At 37.3% G+C, this 22,059-nt stretch overlaps 1 protein-coding gene across 16 annotated transcripts in view; it reads right to left on the bottom strand.

Annotated features, from left to right (window-relative positions):
- Positions 1-22,059, bottom strand: part of ZMYM2 (zinc finger MYM-type containing 2) — a 97,088-nt gene that overhangs the window by 29,319 nt on the left and 45,710 nt on the right. For 15 of the 16 annotated variants that reach the window (XR_011328967.1, XM_069808202.1, XM_069808204.1 and 12 more), the window contains 4 exons: positions 17,460-17,610; positions 16,585-16,700; positions 10,618-10,734; positions 9,852-10,002 (listed from right to left, as the gene is read on the bottom strand). Coding sequence is in view for 15 of the 16 variants with exons in the window: in XM_069808202.1 (XP_069664303.1) it covers positions 9,852-10,002; positions 10,618-10,734; positions 16,585-16,700; positions 17,460-17,610 (535 nt within the window). In the remaining variant the exon portion in view is untranslated. The remainder of the gene's footprint in view (positions 1-9,851; positions 10,003-10,617; positions 10,735-16,584; positions 16,701-17,459; positions 17,611-22,059) is intronic. The other variant, XM_069808212.1, reaches the window with a different exon arrangement.

Below are 22,059 nucleotides of genomic sequence, written 5' to 3' on the forward strand. Positions count from 1 at the left end.
CTATTCAGCTGATGCCTAAATCTTATACCATATATCTCTGTAATTGTGCTAATTTTACAGAAGAGAACAGCATGAGAAGATGAAGTCTATATTAAACACTGGAGGGACGAGACAACACCTACACAGACCTTTAATCTAAGGTACTACACCTGTTTTTATGATCTCCCAAATATCACAGTACCACCAAGACTGGAACTCAAGTCTTCCAAGTGCCCACTCTGCTTGGGCTTATAGTCTAACACATGTAGACTTCTGTACTTCTGGTAAGTTATAAAACTCAATATGTAACATACATGCTGCAGTTCCTCTGGCATACAGAATATAAAAATATTATAATTATAATGTACTCAGTAACTTCAATTAAGTGACTTGTGCTGTTGCCCGTTAGGGTACAATTTCATATGTGTGAAACTGAGATACTATTTTAAAATCACTAAAAGCACAAGAATGCAAGTGGAAGCTGCAGCAGACAGCATCTTCCAAAACAAAAGGAAGAATTTTAACTTGCAATACTACAAGCTTTTCTAACAACTTAAATTTGCTACCAATGTCAAAACAAGACAATTACAGACTATCGTACAAATAAGATATGGTAGGTAATTGTGTTTTAAACTGGTTTGGGTTTTTTTATATATCTGATTCTTTAACAACAGAATAAAGAAAATTACTAACACACAAAACAGGCAGCACAGATGGAAAGTACCAAATCAAGCCATCACCCTTACAGTGCAACTAGTTTGGATGTTAAATATACTGCTCTGAAGGAAATAATAATCCTGAAGATACCAGTGTGTGCAAGCTCTTACTTAGAAGTACCCGTTAAAGCATTGAAAATTTCTTGCCAGTATTTTTTCCTGCTGGCTGTATCTCTCTTTACTGTACAGGGCATCAGATTCTTTTTGCTTCTTTACAATTCCAGACAGAGCTCAGCACCACAATGTATCCTCCTCTTCAGCTGTGCCTTAGAAGAGCCATTCAACACTGCATCAACCTTTCAAAACGATTGATTAGTAGAAGTACTCTACTACCCATCAGGTAAGCTCTGTGCACCTGGCTAAATAGTCTACAAAAAGGAATGGACAAAGCTGAAATTTTTCTTGGCTGCTAAACTATAGCGAGTTAAATTGAAGAAGACAGTGCTGTTGCATTACAAAAAGTTATCATGTAAGATATTTTTCATTCTACAGTCAAACATCTCCCACATCTCTGTGACTCATGGAAAATAATGAGCAGTGAACACTAAGGGGAAACAACAAGTCCAAAATTCCAGCCCTTAAGGCTAAATACCTGAAAAACATGGGGGGTTTTATAGATCACTGACTGCAGGGCTTCTTGCTGAAGGAGGCCTATACAGAAGACAGAAAATCCCCCTTTATAGACCTTCAGATGCTGACATAAGATTGTTACAACCCCAAAGACTTCTAAAATGGAAGCACAGGCTTTTCTTTCTGCAACATCATGAGCAAAATTCTTCAGATTTGTCCGATACTTTTTTCATATCTTTGTAATAGGTAACTTAATCCACCTGACCAGGGAACATTCGGTTGCTTCAAGATCTTGTCACTTCGGACAAAGGGAAAACAAAAAGCCTTTATTTTTATAGGATGTATTTTAAATTGGTCCTTGGTACTCTCTGCATACCTAGGATATAACTTTTTATTATAATGCTATGGTTTTGACTGGAATAGTAAGACTTTCTTTGAAATAGAGAGAAAGGTATTCTCCTTTGGCAAAACAGATTCTGAGCTCAAACAACTTGGACTTCACAGTGCACAATGTAAATCCTGAATCAATAGAGCAGTAGCATCCATGCTGGCTTTGTAGATGTGACCAAGAAGTGGTCTTTGACTGACACTACATTGCGGATGAGTAATACAAAAGGCACTGGTTGTCTAATCTTTCCATTATCAACACTAAAATCCTGAGGGTTTGGCCAGCCTACCTCCCCTGGGGACTTGGGTTTCATGAGTGTAAGCACTGCCTAAGACAAACAGCTGACAGTCCCAACATCTTGAACAAAAAGATATGAGTAAAATCCAAGTTCCTCAAGATTTCTGCTATAACACCAGACACACAAGTTATAGTGTGACCAGATGGAAGTCTCTAGTGCTTTAAGGTGACTCTCAGAGAAAATAGTTCTTGCAATTTTTCTTTGAAATTAAGTGCAGGTCATTTGGTGTAAGTTACACAGGTAATCAATTACGTTCTTTAGCAAAGTTCTAACAGAAAACCACCCTGCAAGTCAACTGTCTCAGAGAGACCATTAAGGAGCATTTTCAGACAAAGTATCTTCAACTCAAAATCTGAACCAGGCTAAAAAGAAGTAGCTGAGTATCTGCTAAATCAACGTAACATATCCTTAATTATGCTATTAGAATTCTGGTTTCCAAGCAAAACCCAACACAAAGCTTACCCCTTCCACCAGCCCGGAACTTTGCTTCCCCACATAAACTGTACAGAGAGGATAAGGATCTGAACACATGCAACAGAGGCTTACTGACAGGAGAACACAAAAGCAGTTCATCCAAACTTTTACTTCAGGCATATTCCAGGTCAAGAGAGCTTCCTTTCTCTTAGCAGACCCAAGAACTGCCAGGTCCAGCTACCCGCAGCAGGAAACATGCTTCACTTGACCATCTGCAGACTCAGTACAAGCAAGCTACTAAGAACCTGATACTATTCTACCAGCAGCACCTACCAGAATTACTGGAAGTTCAGTACATTTGCACATCAAGCAGCTGTGAAAAAGGAATGCTGAGCTCAAAACACTTCCTGAGTCCTCAACACAAGTCTCTTTTGACCACGGAGAATAACAACTTTTATAGAAAGTAATTGTTCAATCTTAAAAGCAAGCAGGTAACCTCTGAAAGGCTGCACTTACTAGACTACCTTTCTCCTCCTTCAAGCTACATAGAAGACTTGCTGTTCTTTCATCTTGTAGTAACTTTGACTTTTACCCTTTAACAACTTCATCTAGAGAAGAGTAACAACAGGCCTGTCACATCACAAGCCTGTAATATCAAGAAGCCTGTAGCATCACAAGCTAGGTCTTGAAGATTTCTGGAGCTATGTTACATCCACATCTTTCTGCTGCCACTCTCTGTATTGAGTTGAATGCAAAAGCCACCTCTTCCATACCCACATTCCTACCATCCGCTGTCTCTGGCTTCACAATAAACATCACTATCCTTAGGAAAACAGATGCAACACATCCAATTTGGGGTCCTGCTTGGATTACCATTAAAATAGACCCCATCCTCTCTGTGTAACAGAGAGGTTGTGTATCCCACTTCCTTCCTTATCTTCTGCTTAAAAACCTTTTATTATTTTATTATTCAATTCAACTTTAGTACATCCTCACTTTATCCTAATATTTTCTCATATTAGATACTAGCTCCTTCCTCCCTCCTCCCTCCTACTCCCATCCAGTTACTCAGTTTTTGCTTGTTCTTAAATCTTTTCAAGTTGATTATTCTTTCAGGTTAATAAGAAGCATCTTCATAAGCTTTCATCTTCATATGCTCATAATCTCAGCATCTTAAATCATCATCACCACTTATCTGCAATAGCCAATGCTGTCTTTGCTTAAAGAACTGTCTCAAACCTCTTCAAAGACACAACAGTGGAATTAACACCAAAGAACGCCAATCTAACAAGGACCACTGTAGTTGAACAATGCACAGGATTTCACTTGATATTCTTTACTATGTTAGAAATCAGCTCTCTATGAACAAAAAAAATCTCAAGATTCAGCACAACCTGTAGTCAAAATTTAAATAACATTACTTTAAGAGTATCAATGTTCTCCCTCTATAGACAGAGGGAAGATAAACATATAATGTCATCCTGAGCATAGTTCTATCTTTTGACTTCCCCAACTAAAAGAACAATGTCAGAAGTATCAAAAGCCAGGTTAACAAGTGAAAATTTTCAAGTCATTCCAGAAGATATGCATCCAAAAAGCACCAATTGGAAACTACATCTACACGATCAGACTCTTCCATGAGTGGAATACCACAAGAACCAACTCTCCAGCTCTTCCATGTGCGTTTGTCTGGAAGGCACGGACCTCTGCTTTCCTTCAACATAGCCAAGAGCTTTCATTTAGTGCTTCTGCAGCAAGGGAGCCTGTTAAGTATTTCATAAGGGACTTTTCTGAATTGAATATGCTGTCTTTTTTACCTTAACTCATTTTTATCATCAGAAAAGTATCTTTGAGCTTTTACAGTAACAAAATTTGTTTGGAATAGTCATCTGCAGCTCAACGATTTAACACTAGACTACTAAATAAGACGACATGGCCTGAACAACTGCACTATGCCAATCAGAGCTCTCTAATGAAAACTGCCACAGCTCAAATGGATGTCAGGGATGTCCCATTGTAACTTTTGTCCATAGCAGTTGTCCTGGTTTCAGCTGGGATAGAGTTAATTTTCTTTCTAGTAGCCAGTATAGTGCTATGTTTTGGATTTAATATGAGAAGAATGTTGATAACACACTGATGTTTTCAGTTGTTGCTAAGTAGTGTTTATACTCAGTCAAGGATTCTTCAGCTTCTCATGCCCAGCCAGCGAGAAAGCTGGAGGGGCACAAGAAGTTGGCACAGGACAGAGCCAAGGCAGCTGACCCAAACTGGCCAAAAGAATATTCCATACCATGTGACGTCATGTCCAGTATATAAACTGGGGGGAGTTGGCCTGGGGGTGTGGATCACTGCTTGGGAACTAACTGGGCATCGATCGACGAGTAGTGAGCAACTGCATTGTGCATCACTTGTTTTGTACGTTCCAATTCTTTTACAATTATTGTAATTTTATTATTGTTATTATTATAATTATTAGCTTCTTCCTTTCTGTTCTATTAAACTGTTCTTATCTCAACCCACGAGCTTTACCTTCCTCCTTCTGATTCTCTCCCACAACCCACTGGGTGAGGGGAAAGTGAGTGAGTGGCTGCGTGGTCCTTAGTTGCTGGCTGGGGTTAAACCACGACAGCAGTGAAAGGAGATCATATTCTCTCAGAATAACCGAAGCACCTCAAAATCTCTCTAAAGTTGACTTCCAGTTTTCTACTAACCTTATCTGTGGGAAAGGAATACCTTCCCTCAGTAACAACATGACTCTTATAATTGTGAAAGGGAATTTTTATGGATCATACATTTTACAGTATTTAAGACATGCTTTGCTTTTCATTTGTCCCTCTTTGCCAGGATATTCCAACTCAGCACCAAATAAACCTTCAAAAGAAAGCCACAAGGAAGCTGATATTTCAGGTTAGAATTTATCTCGGAGGGACACTGCCAAAGGAAGAGGTCAGAAGCAAAACCAAACTGTCTAACACGGTAGGCTAAAGCTGAAAAGGCACCATAGCAAGCACAAGTTATTTTAACATGGTAGGCCACTGTCAGAGCTGCAGAGAGGGAGATAAGAGCTCTGTGCAGCACAAACCTGAGAGCTTATAACAGAAGATATTATGCTAAACACTTAACTGTGATATGAAATTTTACATATACTACATATAATTTTTTTTGCCCTCTAACTACATTCTACACTACTTACCAATCCTTGATAGCTTTATGAGGTCCTATGGCAAAGTAGCACGCAGTTAGGAAGTTGTAATTATGCCATAACATTTTTCATAAAAATGGGTGCCAAAACCAGCACACTACTATCTTCAAAAATTTCTGTATGCTAGCCCAAATTCTGTACGTTATATTTTTAAAAGGTGTATCAGTGTCTCTAAAAATACACAGTTGATAATATAAACTATAAAAAAAGCTGTGTTTAAACAGTTTCTGTAGCACTCACATTTAACAACAACAAAAACAAACATCAGGAATGAAGAGGTTCAAGCAGGCTTGATGGCAACCCCCTTCGCCCAGGGGAACCCAGCAGCTCAGTGCGCAGGGCCAGCGTACCAACCTGCCCTCAGCGCAGTTCTCCACCTACTTGAGAAGCCCAGCAACTATAACTAAGTCTTAGTAACACTTCATATCACACATCAGTTTTGAGACTGGTTTGTTAACATTTCTAGTAATAACAGGAATTGCTATAAATTTCAGGTAATATCTTAACTGGTTGCGAAACATTCATACATAAGCACCTGTATAAAATTTAACACACTCTTGTTTAGGCTATTCCCAATATCTGTAATGTTTTCATATAAATCTAAAAATTAATAGTATACTCTACTGAACAATCCACTGTGCAGCTGTGGTTGGACAAATGCCACTCTAAAATCTACAATGCTTTAACTAAATATACACCTTTCCTAGACATACTCAGTTCTGAAATCACTTGATTTTCTAAATTTCTTTTTCCACTTGTCAGCTCTACAGTATTTCAAAAGGGGTTATCTCTACTTAGATGTAACATGAGAATCGTCTACATTGTGTTTAATTTGCAGAATCCATTAATTCCCAGAAACTTATTAGCATACTACCAAGATGATAGTACAGCTGCTAGCTTCATAGCTGTCTTTTATCTGTATTATCCACTTGAAAAGAACTCCCTAGCATCAGATAACTGAGTTACTCCACAGCTTACTGACCTTCTCCTTCCAAGAAGCAGACTACTGGATATGAATCAGTGTTATTAAAATTCACATTATAAAATTGTTACAAAGCCTGTGTTATTTAAATCATAACACGTAGCTCTATTGAAAAAGATGAATTAAATGCAAAATAAGTCTACAAGTAAAAAAAGTTATGTGGTACTCATCATAAAATAGTTCCAATGCTGGATTGCCGAAGACTGATTTGTTCTCCTAGACCCTCAAAAGGGACATATGTTAAAAAACCTCAAAACTCAGTAACTTGGAGATTTCCTCAGGATTAAAAGCTTGCACAGCCTATCCTCAATTGTCACTCAGGCAACTATACATACATAAAAATCCACAAACAACTTTGATCTTCTTGCTTTAGCATATACAATATACATCTTATTTAATTTAGATACTGGTATTTTTGAATGAGCCATTCTAGTGGCAAAACACCAGGACAGTTTGATTTCCAAATGCTAAGTGCTAAGGCATCAGGGGAACAGACTAAACTCTTAACTAGTCTGTTCAGGTTGTTCATCCCCCATGTAGCATCTGAGTTTTGGACAGAAAGAGCATACTGTACTCCACAAAAGAATTAATAACCATCTTTAGCACAAATGATAGGTCAGTTCTAATTATACCTTATTGCAACAGAAGTTTCAGCTGGTCACTGCACATATTTTTTAAATATCTCAAGAAAAACACATAAAGCAGCAGAGCTGGAATGGAACTGCACAGAAATACTGATCCCAGAGACTAATGTGGGTGGCAGGGCTTGTGTGTAAATATATATGTATGTGCATGTGTAAAAAAACCTCAGGTATGAAGAACGTGAGCAGAGGAATGACGACATTTTCAGTACTCCACCTAGGCAGGCCTCAGCAGTCGAGGGGTATTTGTGGTTTATCTTATATATGCTTTCCCATCAGTTTGCTTGAGGATGAACAAATAAGCACCCTTGCAGAAATTTCAACACCTGTTTAACTTCCGTTGATTTTATCTAGGAGCCTTCTTTTACACACCTGAAATTTTCCAGTATTTTCCCCTGAGAGTTCCAATTTCTTCCAAAAATGCCAATAACTTTTGTGACTGAGCACCTTGGGTTATTTCTTCTCAAACTGTGATACACTGACTTCTGCTGAAGAGTAATTGCATGCTCAACAAAATAATCTATGTGAAGTTTCTTGAACACTTTGCAATATCAAAACCAGCATGGCCTCCATATCCAACAAGTTTATTTGGTACATCTGCTAGTTTTTCTACTTTACAAACAGTTGGACATATTTCTGGAAGAAAGCTATGACATCAAGGAAAAACTGGTGGAGTTTGGGTGCCTAGAAAAGGGGGAAGAGAAATCTATCACCTCTGATGATGGAACTTCTATTTGTTGACCTCTGCTCAGTCCACCTAAAGACCTGGCCCTCTCCTCCCTGCGTCAGATGTAAACGCTGTTAACTCTTGGATTCCACTACTTCTGCAGCAATCAATGACGATCGCTGGTTTTCATTTAAAATACAGGGCCTAGGTTGTTTCTACAGTGCTTCTCACAAGGTCAGCAGTTTATTTTCATCAGGTAACACAGATGGCTTTTCTCATATGGATCACAAAGTAGACCTAAGCTACAGCTAGCAGATGTGTGCTGTATTTATTCAAGTTACATTCTACTTCATGGTGCTTTTGACTACATTCTCTCTATTACTCAGTGGTTCAGATCATCACAGTAAGCCAAGAAACTCTGTTTTAATGGTAACATTTGGCATATTAATCCTCATAACGATCATCTTTGCTCTCAGGCTGGCAGTCCAACACATGCAGACTCAGGACCCACACAAAGACATCTGGCAAAGGATTACCCCCATTTAGTAACTGCATTCATGCCGGAGAGAGTGGTTTTATTTCTTTCCTTCCTTTTCCAATAGGAAATACAAGTCCTCACTTATTTCAAGCCTCCTCATACAGAAATATATCTCCAGAATTAGAAATATGGCATAGCTTGCATTATGAATCTTACTGATTTTGTTGTGACAGCCACTAGGCTTTAAAATGAGGGAGTCATAAGTATTCACAGCAACACCAGCATATACTGTAATCTCCAGGCCAAAAGAAGTTTGCTCTTGTCTTTGAATATATTCTGTGGAATTGTTTTCTTCACAGATACAATTTCTAGGTAGATATTATTGAGCACTGCAATGATATGCTCTAAAACTGGGCCTTGCTTTGTCCTTTTTTCCTTTCCAGCTATCGCTTTGCAGTCCAGAACACAAGAAGAAAATAATGATGGCAAAGAAACCTAAGCCACCACACTCCATTCATCAGAAACAAAAGATTGCAGAATCCAGAACTATAAGGGAACTGCATGGAGGGAAGGCTGCCTCCAGCCCTGCACTGCACCCCTCTCCAGCTTAACAGGATCATGCTACAAGTAAATTGGCACAGCTGCTGTTTAATCTGCTTGAAAGCAGAGATCTTCAGCAGTGTTTATCAAATGATAGTGAAAGCATTATTAGTATAACTAAAGAAAAAATATGCACTATATCCTCCACAGATAGGTCATCCAAACTCACAGTTAAACTTCTAAGATCAGGATTAAATACCAGTATCGAAGGACAGCTCACGAGAAGTGGAAAGGACAGGTTCTTGTTAAGACTGTATTTTGCTGTTTCTATTAAAACAATATTTAAACGCAACTTAAAAGAATCCTATGTCCATATACCTCCTTTTTAGTTTGTTTTCTTTTTGAAAATCCAAATCATTAGTCAGGAAAATTATAATAACAGTAATCAACATATATCAACAGGCATCATTTGAGTTATTGCTGAATGACCATTCTAAGCCAACACAGAGTTTCCACTATCAAGTTAAATTTTGAAAATACTAATTAAAGAAAAAGCTTGGTATTCCTCAATGCAGTTAGTGTTGGTATAGGCTCTGCTGCATAAATTTCAAAAAAAGAATTTATGCATAATTTTTTGTGCATATGTATATACGCATATGCATACAAATGTATCTGTGTATGCATTTACACACACACTTAGGAGTATTATCCACTCTTCCTTAACCTGGAGTAAGTGGTGAAAAACTCAACAAAAGACCATAAAAGTGGCTCAGTTAAATTAACAGGTACATGCACTAATATTAAAAGGTACATGCACGTCATTAATAATAATGAAGGAAATTCTGGTTTAGCCTCAAGTACAATGGAGTGAGTTGTTACCTTCAATTTCAACATTAAATATTAACACAGTAAGTCAACTGCAGTAAAACTACAACAACCAATACCTTACAGAAAAAACCCACAAATACATACATACCTTCACTACAAAAGGGTCTTTTGATGCCAGAGAAATTCACCGTCTCATGCAGCGTTTTCTCTTCTTGACAGTATTCACAGTATGTAACTATGCAGTGCAGTTTCTTATAATCATCAGAACATGCTCTGCTGCAGAACTGATATACTTTGTTCTAAATGCAAAGTTGCAAAGCATCATAAATAGGGTTAATGGATAAAATCTTAAGGTCTGGATAATGCAACTTTAAGTAATAGTTTCGCATTAAGACACAACTTTAACATGCAAAGTAAGCAGAAGTGCAAACACACAATTAGGGTATGACTTCTAATGCTAAAAATTAACAACCCTCACTCAAGCTGACAGTGAGTGCTACAAATTCTCATCATTTCATATGAAAATGCTAAACAGAAAATATGCCAATCAGCCTTAGCATATCCTCTTCAGATACTTCTCTCGGTTCAGAGAGAAGCGTAACAATGGTCTATCATATCTACAGTCATACAGTAACTGAAGATGACAGCAGATTTCAAACTTACAGCTTATCTGAGAAATTACATTTTTCTTCAAATTCCACAGATGCTTTTTTTGTTATTTATGAACAAACACTTCTCCTTTTATCCATACTGAAGTTAAATGATATTCTACAGAACCAGGTAGATTTTATTAACTTGATTTTTTAAGCTTCAATACCTTATAAAATAGCTATCTAGAAAAACTGTATTGCAGTTGCAGATTAAAACTTTTAAACACTTCATCATTCTAAAAGTAACACCAAAAAATCCCTTACCTCCCATTCCAGTACTTCTGGCTTTGAACAAAAAGAACTTTTGCAATAATTACATTTCAATTGAATATCACTGGGAGAGACAAACTGACCATTTGTTGAAGACTGCACACTGAGAGTCTGAAAAACATAAATATATATATACACTTTACTAAAAAAGAAAGTTACTCTTCAAATGTGTTTTTTCAATTAAGCCCATAGTGTTTTGAGAATTTGGGAGTTTTATTTATAAACTCAGGAGCATTTCTGGCAAAAGCACAGCAGGTTAGTCTTCTCCCTTAATTCCTTTTCTCTTGCCATCTTAGGTTTTCCAGTCTTGAATCTTTACCCTCGCTTCCACAATAATTACTTTAGGTTGTATTTCTTTTACCTTACTTTTCGAATGTCTGTTATTTAAGGGTAATTATAAATGCCCCAAAACCAGTCTCCCAAAACTAAACACCTGTTAATCACAAACCATGTATTTTCAGATAAATACATTCCATAGCTTGCCTTACTTTGGTCACAGAAGTTCAGACAAAGACCTACAAATATTTTCAAATCCAAACCTCACCAAGGCAGATTATCAACACCTTACCTAAGCATACCACTTGAAAACACAAATACTGAAGTAAAAGGCCTTCAGTGAGAAAACCCACATCTACTCAGATTAAGAGGAAACTACCTAATAGTCCCAGCTGGCCTCAACCACCATGGCAGGAAGATGTAATCATTCAAACAGCCAGCCCCTAAACAATTAAAAGGGTTTTCAGACTGAGAAAAATACTGTAGATTGCATGTGTAGGTATGAGAATTTAATTCTGTAACTGAATAATTCACTTAGTGCCTTTCTGAGGCAACCAGTAGACAGAGAACTCAATTTTACAGTACCTGTAGTCTTCCAGTAGGTCTTATATGCCTACAGAACAGTCTTTTGCACATTCGTTAGATCAAGCAACAAATATTGGTGTATCACACATGCAATGTGCAAGACAAAATTTCAATCAGTAGTGATCACGGTCACTTGAAGAATCCAGAGGACAAATTTCTTACGTCCATCTTCTCAACAAACTTTCCCACATGTTTGCAACAAGACAAATATATTTAAAGACAAGAAGTTCTCTTCAAACAGGTCGGTTACTACCTCTCCACCTTGTAACAATGAAAATGTAAAACATTTCTGTTACAGGATACTTTTTTCCAGACTGTCATGTTACTAAGGGTTCACCTACACTGAAAAAAAACCCCAATTGTGGTAGTTTTACTGATATAAACCCTCACGTAAGTTGACCAGTACTGGTGAGTACTAGCTAGCACTAGTACTAGTATCATTTTATGCAGATGCACTAATTCTATATCAAAAGTTTGCAGACATGAAGTAGCCATGCACATTTCCCAATTACGGACAGGGCCTGAGAACAAAATGCCACATACAGCAGAAAAGATGCCACCTTTATCCCAATGGTCCATTGTCCCATAACAACTTTAACACAGTCCGATGCCCACACACAGTATTGTCATATTTTTCCCACTATATCCAGCAAATGTCCCTGTGGTTGAGAGAGGTTTGCTAGACTTTGGCTGCTCTAAATAGGTAGCTGAAGACTTCTACTAATGTGAGAGCCACAAAGGCTTTTAAGTTCAAGGTCCAATCTGTGCCTTTCTGCATTTGCAGGTTTCTTCACCACATGCTGCCATATAGGTTACATAAGCATAATGAAAGTCCTAGAAGTTCTGGTTGAAAAAAAAAGAAATCAAGAAGCAAGTATACCCACCCCCTCCAGTTCAGGAATGAAGGAAATATTAAAGAACTAGCAGATGTGACAACTTTTACAGAAACACTGAAGACAGAGGGAGGAATGAAGATTAAATATACTACAGTGCTCATCAAATGAAAAGGAACTGTATTTTTTGATGTCTGTAATTACCTTTAAATATGAGACCAAACCACCCTATTGTGAGGGCTACAAGTTAAAAGTAAAACATGGGTTTTTGTTGTTTTCTGATGTATGGCACTGCTAGCTTTTTTTCTTTTCCCGTTTGCTGGGGTAGAAATTCAGGCCCTACATAGTCTAGCTGTCTGGTAATTGAACAGTAACAAAAGCTAGAGAGGCGAGAATAACAGAGTTTGAGATTGTTTAAAACTTGTTTTAAACAACATTTATATCTAACTGTAGATTAAAAAAATCTAAACAATTAAGTATTACTGCTTCTAAAACAAAACCAGTGTGTTTTATCATAAACTCCTATGGTCAACTAAGTATTTTCCCACAGAAATCAGTAAAGAACTGAATTCGTAATACTGAAAGCTCTAAACCAAGCAGAGGATGGTTGTAAAACCAAGAGTTAATCACAAGATGATATTGTATACCTCCTTAAAGTTTCTATTATCCTGCTTGCAATTAAGGACTGCTTCTGTGTAGTACTTTAATGACTCAAGATGACATGCACATAATATTTTCATAATCTTGTTCTGCCTCTAACTTACAAGATGCTTAGAATAGAGAATATCTTTAGGAATTATTTGGGAGCATTATTGCACACAAAGATTAATGCAGCAAAAAGATTATAAATTCATTAAAATCTTCCACAGGTCATCCCAAACAGCAAGGTTTTACCAATGTTGGGCCTTATTATCAAACATATCTTTGAAATCATATATATATATATATGGACCCTTTTGAATATCTTAAATTCAATCAAAAAATAGTTATGTTTAATCTTGACTTTTCTTGAGCCTACCTTGAAAAACAAGAGCATGGGAAGTGCCAAGCAAAGCAAAAAAAGTCACTGTAAAGCCCTTTTCAGCCTTCAATGCAACCACCTCAAACTGCTTTAAGCTGCCAAACTACTAATGAACAGCAGGCAGACACAGCCTAGGACTCTTCTGAGAAGGCCAGCAGAGAAGCACAGCTTCTGGCCTGCCCCTGCCACCGCAGCATAAGCGATAGAGGGGTTATCCTTGCTCAAAGCAACACAAAATCAAAACACGGAAACATTTCTGTACATAAATGTTTATGTGGAAGGGCTAGTAGGCAGCCAGACTATGGTCAGTTTTTTTTCTCGTTGAGAAAAAATAACTTTGAAAGAATCAACGTGAAAAAAAGAAACAAATACGTACAAGGAATCTTTTACATAGTCACCCACTAGGACTGTTCCACAAGCAAAATCAAGGGCACTAAATTAAACCGGGAAGGAACCAAACACTCCCCTTACGCTCATGCACACGCAGACCTTACAGCCTCAGTGTGGAAGCCTCAATTGTTTTATTATGATCAAATCTGGGCAAGTATTGCTATGACAAGCATGCCAAGCTTCCTCCATGCTTCCTGCTGCAATATACTCCTTTTTTAAAATATATGTATGTGTGTGCAAGAGAGATGTATGGTATATAACAAAGAACACTTACAGACACCATAATGATGGTGAAAGAGAACATATTAGTGAATAACCAGAGTGACTAACCTGCTGAAAAACACTGTACTTACAATTCTTACATCTACTGGCCCTACAACTCTCCAGATACATCCATAAATTGGAAAAAAAAAAAAAAAAGTCAAAGCTTTAGCACAAGTTTTGTGAAAATTTTGCATAGACTCACGTTTTGCAAGATAGCTTGTACTTTAAGACACTTACACACTTGGTAACTTTGGGAAGACATTTGTACTACAACCTCCATGTTCACAATAAATAAATTAAGTTATTTTTTCCCTTAAGAGACAAATTCAGAGCAAGATCTTCAACTGACCCAGTAAAGGTACTGATAGCAAAACTGGCTTAAAACAATACAGCTTTGGAACATTTCTGTCCTTAACTCTGCAATAACATCCTCCAAGACAGAGCATGGAAGAAGACAAGAGACAGTCATACTATTTTACCATCAACTACCAAACAAAAATCGCATCAAGCAGGCTATTCTCTCTTTTACCCTTTTTCTTACAAGGATGCATGCTCTTGCAAGCTGTCCGCACAAAGGAGAATATAGACATGGACATAAGTTATACAACAAGCAGCTCAACTGAATCTTTCGAGTATTTTAATACATTAAAACAACAGTTAGCTAGAAACAAAAGGTTATTCATAAGATAAAATTACATACTGTAAACAAATTAGGAATTTAAGTATTCCAACCCATTTGTAAACAAAAGGACTAAAATTTTTGCAGCAGGGAGATGCAGACCTTAAATAGCAGTTATTCTGTTCTGAGAAGGGTAGTCCCTAAACAGAAAAACGTGTAGGAAGAACAGGCACAGTAAGAAAAAGGGATGATTATAATGCCAGAAAATTAAAACAAGAGTTATCTGCATTAGTAAACAGAGCACCATAGTAAATCAGCCATTTTTATAAAAGATCACTGCAGAAAGCATTGCAATTGACCAAACAGATTAAACCATTTTCTCAGTTTAGGTTCAATCCCTCATGTGTCACTTAGATATAAAAATGCGCCTCACAGGAACACTTACAGTCCAACACTCACATTGTAGGATACCATCCTTTCCACCTAAATACTAAATCAATGGAACAAAGAAGCTGTTCTCATACAATCAACTCTTATCTAATGGTGTATACACTTTATTCTTCTAGACAGTGAATATATGAAAACTATCAAAAGTTAGATTATGACAGAAATGTTTGAGCAAACTAACTGTAAGCAAGTGACCACCTACCCATTCCTGGTCTTTACTGAGAACTCAAAGACTGTATGGCTGCTCTAAACTCTACTACAGCATTAAAGAGGCAGATGTACACATAGCACTGAAACTGCAACAGAAGCATCAGCAAGGTCTCAGTAAGATTAGAAACCCACAACCAGCATCGACCAATCTGGCAATTATATTGAATAATAATGTTGCTTAATATTGATTTATCTGCAAATCCAAGAAGACCCAGGCTGTATTTGTCATTCACTAGCTTTATTTTTCTCACTCAGATAGCAGAAAGGTTTTGTTCTGAGAGCTCTTGGGGCTGCAATCAATTGTAAGACCATGTAGAATAAAATAGATGCTGAATGAGTTTGCAAGAAGTATTACAGATCTGTCATTACATACTAACAATCTGCATGTATTTTGTTAATCAGTTCCACTGACAGACATCTACTAAATCGGTTAGGATGGAAGCACAGAACAGGGCTACATGATGGAGGTCCTATCCAGGGTGTATTAAGGAAGCAATTAAAAGATTGATTTGCTTTCCACTTGACAGGAAACAGCAAAGTTTAATGACAAATGGGAAAACCCTGTATGGGTGTAACTGTCCAAAAACACCCGAGGAGGCAATTATCAATTATACAGCGCACATCTGGGAAAACTGTTTTTACATACAAAAATTGAAACATTTTCTTTTAAAGTGCCCCTTGATCACCTAGAGATTAATCGCTACAACACATTTTACATATGCTTTAACCTTAAGTCATATTAAATACATGATATTTTCAACAAGCATAGCAGCCTCTTCCAGTGTGCCTAATCATTAGGCTTGCAACACCCAGGTTTCTGAACATAATTTAAATGGCTAGTTTCATCCATAAACGTTCTAATGGCTCAGGCTCTAACCTTTCATTTCAGAGACAGTCACTATTCCCCATGACACACCTTTGTTAGTACAGTATTCAACATGAGAATTTTGTTACTGTGTTTAGTATAAGAGAGATTAAATTTGTTGATCTTCAATGCAAAACAGCAAGGCTCATCTCCATAAAGAGGCTGGGTGGTAAAAATAAGATAGGCAGTGACATTGCTTTGTATTTTCTTACGGTATCAAGGAGAATTGGGTTGTTGTTATCCAATTTTATAAGTTCAAGATAGCAGCTGGTGTTATCATTATGAAACAGTACTTTTATCAAAGAAATTGTTAGGAGCTAGAAGCATGTGCTATGTTAATTACAACTCATAAACATGTATATACACGCAAGTTAGTTTAATATGCAAATACTTAACACAAACACAGGTACACAAATATTTAGGGAGGAAAAGATTTAACACAACAGCTAACCTGAAATTTAGCTACACAACTGGAACTGCAAAAGTTGTACAGTTTTCCATCAGGCATTGTGGCTTGATATTGAGGTAAAGAGTTTCGTTTACAAAAGTGGCAAATAATTCCCATACCTAAAAGAAAAACGTAGTTTACAAATAAAATAAACACAAAATAGTAGCAAAAAAAAAAAACAAAAACCCAAACCCTGGATAACAGGTCAGCTCTTCCCACCATTTCAATGTAAAAAGCTAAGATTTGTCCGTTTTCCAGTCAGCTGCTACAAAAGAAATTGCAGAGGTTTTGCTGAATTCTTACATTAAAGGTCAACATTAAATATGAAATTGCACTTTCTTCTATAAAATTCACTAGAGTTCACTGAATTGAGATCTATGCCTGCTTTGCATATTGAAGAACACACATTTTGAGTTATTTACCAGTTCCTTTCATCCAGATTAAAAATTTTACCTAGAGAATACCCACATACATTATAACTAGCTCTATGCTTCTCCAATTGTTGCTTGAGGAGATAAAATGGAGTGGGGTTGGATCACAGACAAAATAATGTTAATCCATATGCATGAAAATTGCACTATCATTCTGTGACACATCAGACCACATTATGTCTCAACATTTTTTCCCAGGAAACCTTAAGACAGTTGAAGACTGTTTCGGTCATGAAGCAAAAAAGCCAGTGGGGAAAATGATCCCTCATGGGTCCATTTACTCGTGCTGAATACAAGATGATTTTTTTTTTTTAAATATAAGTTTAAAATCCCTACAAAGTCACATCTGCATAGATTAATTCTAAAACAAAACCACCCACCCCCAGTGTTCAAACTTAAAAAGTCTACTCTTAGCAGTGATGAAAATCCATCATCCTTTTCACTTACTTTGTGATTTTGCATATTTTGATTTGTGTGTGTTCATGCATGCAGTTGAGCAGTATGGCTCCATATATCCATTAGGTCCTATGCACTGAGTCATGTCAAAAAACCTGCACTGAGCTCTGCAGCCAGTACAAGATGTTAATTTGCCATATTTCTAAAACATAAAACAAAGCAAAACAATGCATTAGTTAAAACTATGTTTGGCTTTAGGTTATGGTGCAACAAACACAGAGGAAAACTTATTTATTTACTTCTGCAATTTGCTCCCCCATCTGAACCTTCCTATATTAACTCTCATGATCATCCTCAAGAGCACTCAGCACTATGGTTCGCTCTCTTACTCCTGAGGGGTGGAAGCTGGCTAAAACTAAACTTCCGCGTAAAGACCAAAAAAAAAAAAATCCAAACCACACACCCCTCAAAAAAAACCCAAACAAACAAACAAAAAGCACCCATTCCAAACCCAACCATCTGCAAACTGTGAACTATGGTAAGAATATACAGCAAGTTGTGCTGAGCTGGAAAGTTTGAAACAACTCTGTTCCTTGTTGATGAGACAATGGTTGTAAGAGAAGAAACAGGAGTCTGGCACAGCAAATAGGAAGGATAAGTAATGGTGCTAAATTTTTTTGGAAAAAAAAAAAATTGTACTCTCCAAATGATAACATCCTTAATATTATCAAGTATGAGTTAGGTTTAGCAGTTTCCTGGTAAGAGCACTGTTGGGAGAACCTCTAACTTCTCAGCTCTCCTAGTTCCAGTCCTCCAGGCAGGAGGAACACACTGCAGAGCTCCTATGCTCCTCATTGGATCCAATGAGGAACCGTGACTCCATGAACCTGATATAGACTCAGTTGTGACATCTCTCAACACAGCAGTCAGTCAATCAACAGTTTTCCAGAGAAGGGTGCAAACATTATACAAAAAGCACAGGAAAGTCACACCAGGCAGAAATTCAAATGACAGAGTCAACACACAAAATCAGTAGTTCTGATCTGCTACATGTATTACATACTTCAGTGTTAGGCAAATATCTGAAGACCCAAGTTTTAGAAGAAAATGTCCAGACACCTTCCCTGCCCATAGAAACAGTATCCTAGTTTTGACAGTGATCACAGAGAATTCCTCATTGGAACAGCAACGAGTCTCCTATCAGACAGACTGTCTACTTACTGACTATTAGAAAATACCCTATTGACACTCAGGCACTTCAGATTTCTCCCCTTCTGTCAAGAAATTAATTTTGGCACCACCTCTGCCCTCTTTCCTTCTTCTCAAGGACTGAAGGGGGAAGGAAAGGCAAAGCATGTTTCATAGGTGCTTCACTTTGTTCAGAGTAACAGAAGCTTCACTGCATATCTGTGCTCTTCCTATCTTTAATTACCTACATTTGAGAACTAGCTAAATCATCTTAGACAGCCAGAAAGAAACTTAGTTTTATACATGTATCATCTTCCCTATATTAAAAACGTGTACACAAAAATGTGCGAATACACATGCCTCTGTCACAAATTGGGCACAGCACCTTGCAGAGACCAGCAAAATTTCAAAATACCACACAACTTCACAATTTCCACGTGCTGCTTTGATGAAATCTTTGCTGTGGATTTGCTTCAAAAAGGAGTATGTGTCAAGATATCAAGCTCCTGCCTAGAAGATGGTATTTTATACAACTCCAGGATCCTTCCTTCCCATCTTAATTTTTTTTCTGTTTGCCTTTAAGAATGTTATCCAGCACCTAATAATCCTCCAAATCAACCACAATATTGGCAAAATTCACACTAAGTACCAAGACCAAAATGCAGTAATCGTACTGTTCTATGAGTTGGAGCTATTCTGCCAATATACATTCATCTCCTCTGACAGGTTAATAGGCAAAAGCAGGGCATCAAGAATACTTCGTTATATTACCAGTGAGATACAGGAGGTCACAATTTACAAAGGACTTGACTTCTTGGAACAAGCTTAATGGACAATAACCATCAAAAAATCTGCGTGTGCAAATAGCCTAGGTACCTCTAGAATAAACCAAAACATAAATCTAGAAGCACTGATACAAATATGCTGACAAACAGCATTCAGGAACATAATCAGAAAACAATCCACAGGTAAGTGAAGCTTTCACAAGTTTGAGGTCCAAAAGAAAAAAATCAAACTGAAGCCATGATGACTTCAAGCGACAGCAAAATAAAAACACAGGTTATAATAAATGAATTTTTAGTAAGCTGACCAGAGCATAATTGGAAAAGATTCATTGTGTCAACAGACTACATGTTTCCACAAAAATCCCTTGAAAGTAGAAATAGCTTTTGCTAACCAGCATCTCAAATATCTCATTATTTAACTGATGTCAAGAAAGGATCATGCACACAAAGTACAGTGCAGCACCACTTCCATCACTTTTGAATTTCAAACATCCTTATAATACTGGAGTTGTTTATTGATTTCACCCCTAGGTCCTTCAGACTTAAAAGCAATGCAAGGAATATTTCTTAATATCTAGTAATAATCCAGCAAACCTAGATCTAAATTATCAAGACTACAAAGAACATGAATTTCCAAAAAAACATATCAAGGATGCAGAAGATTCTGTGGGTAGAAACAAAAGCATAACAGCAAAGTTCTCACTTCATTCTTGTCACAGCAACTAAGAAAAGTGTTAGAACATTTCTGCATTATTAGAAGTTTAAACACATTGTTACACAAATGAAGGAGATAGGACACTGGTGAAGAAAAAAAAAATTTAAAAGGCCTGAAACCTCTTCAAATTTATTGCTCCCAAAACCTTGTAATATCACCTCCTTCAAGCTGAACTTTTTTCCTGTATTTTTATTACTCTTGCCAACATTCCCCAAACTTACAAGTTTGAATATTAAAACCACTCAAAACCCAAGGTGTACAACATTATTTAAAAAAAGATTGAAGCATACCTGAAAGTATTGATCAATCAGCATTACACAGGTGTCTCACTTTTTTTTTTAATAGTCTAACTCAAAGGCTTCCTCCATTGACAACATCAACAGAGAATCTCGTACGGTACTATGCCATGTTTTTAGATAGCCCTAATGCAAACTGAGAATTTTCTCCTGGTCTTAAGTGTCAAATTTCCAGATGAGACTCTCTTCTCAAGGTTCTCAGGTAACTTACATTTCTACTCTCACATTCATCACAACATGTTATTTTCATCTCTAACAATCTGCAGTATTAATTTCATTCTGTAGAAGTAGTAACGTTTGAGAATCCTTTCCCTAAGAGTACCCTGCTAGCTGAAACAAACAGAAGATTCACTAAAACTAAGGAGAACTACAGTAATACATAGTAGGGTCAAAGAGTATTCTCATGAGGTAAGGACTTCTCGCCTGAAAACAAGGTAAGAGGATAATGACAGAACCAAAAATGGTATAATGTGGGGCGCTACGGATCAACTGTTCATTGCCTTTTCTAATATTAACAACTACAGGAAATCAGATGAATATCAACAGAAGTTGTTTCACAACAAACAACAGGAGGCAGCTCTTCACATAACAAAACAGCAGGTCAGCAGAACTTCTTACTGAAGAGTGTCATGGATGGAAAAACTGCTTGTATGTGTTCACAAGGAGACTGGACAAGCACTAATTAAAAAGATTCGCTAAAAATAGTGTACAGGAACATTGCATAAAGTTCAAGAGATCCCATGACCTCTAGAGAGTCAGAAGCTAAAAGAATGCTCAGGGAAAAATAAGTACCTGCCCTGTTCCTACTCTTCCCTGCAAGCCCACTTACATAGACTGCAGGAATCTCAATCTCTGATCTGAACCAGAACAGCTGTTCTCATGTTCTTACTATAGAACATTTTTCTTTTTGAGTATTTTAACCATCCTCAAGGAAAAGTGAGTGTTCAGAACAGAAATTAAAGAAAAGAGAAAGCTGTGTCAGTGTTGTTGGTATTTCATGGCAGAAGACAAAAGACCTTCACTGGTAAAGAGAAAAACAGAACAAAGAATACCAAAATCTTCATTACTAAGTAAACAGGAAACAAAAAAAAATTTAAAACTTCCTCTTTTATTTTAAAAACTACTGCTTCATTCTTTATTTCAGAAGTACAGAGTCACAGAATCATGCAGATTGGAGGGGATGGACCTCCAGAGGTCAAGTGCAACCTCCTGCTCAAAGCAGGTCGCTCACGATCTTGTCCTGTCAAATATGAGCATCTCCAAGGATGAGCATTCCAAAACCTCTCTGAAGGATTTCATCACCCACACAGAAAAAAAAAGCTTTTCCTTACATCTAAATCGTTTCCCCTTGTTTTCAAGTTGTGTCTGTTGCTTCTCATCCTTCCACTGTGCACTTCTGAGAGGAGTCCAACTTTGTCCTCTCTATACACTCCCATTAGATAACTAATAGCCCTTCAGCCTTCTCAAGGTTCAACAAACTAAGGTCTCCCAAGGCTGTCCTACTATGTCTGTGCTCCAGCCCTCTAAACATCTTGGTAGCTCTCCACTGAACTTGCATCAGTACGTCAACACCTTTCACCCTGTGGAATCCAAAACTGGACACAGTGCTCCAGATGCAGTTTATTAAGTGCAGAAGGATGGGGGGGAGCAGGGAGAGGTAGGGCACA

This window comes from Haliaeetus albicilla, chromosome 20, assembly GCF_947461875.1.
Source record: "Haliaeetus albicilla chromosome 20, bHalAlb1.1, whole genome shotgun sequence".
Classification (NCBI taxonomy): domain Eukaryota; kingdom Metazoa; phylum Chordata; class Aves; order Accipitriformes; family Accipitridae; genus Haliaeetus; species Haliaeetus albicilla.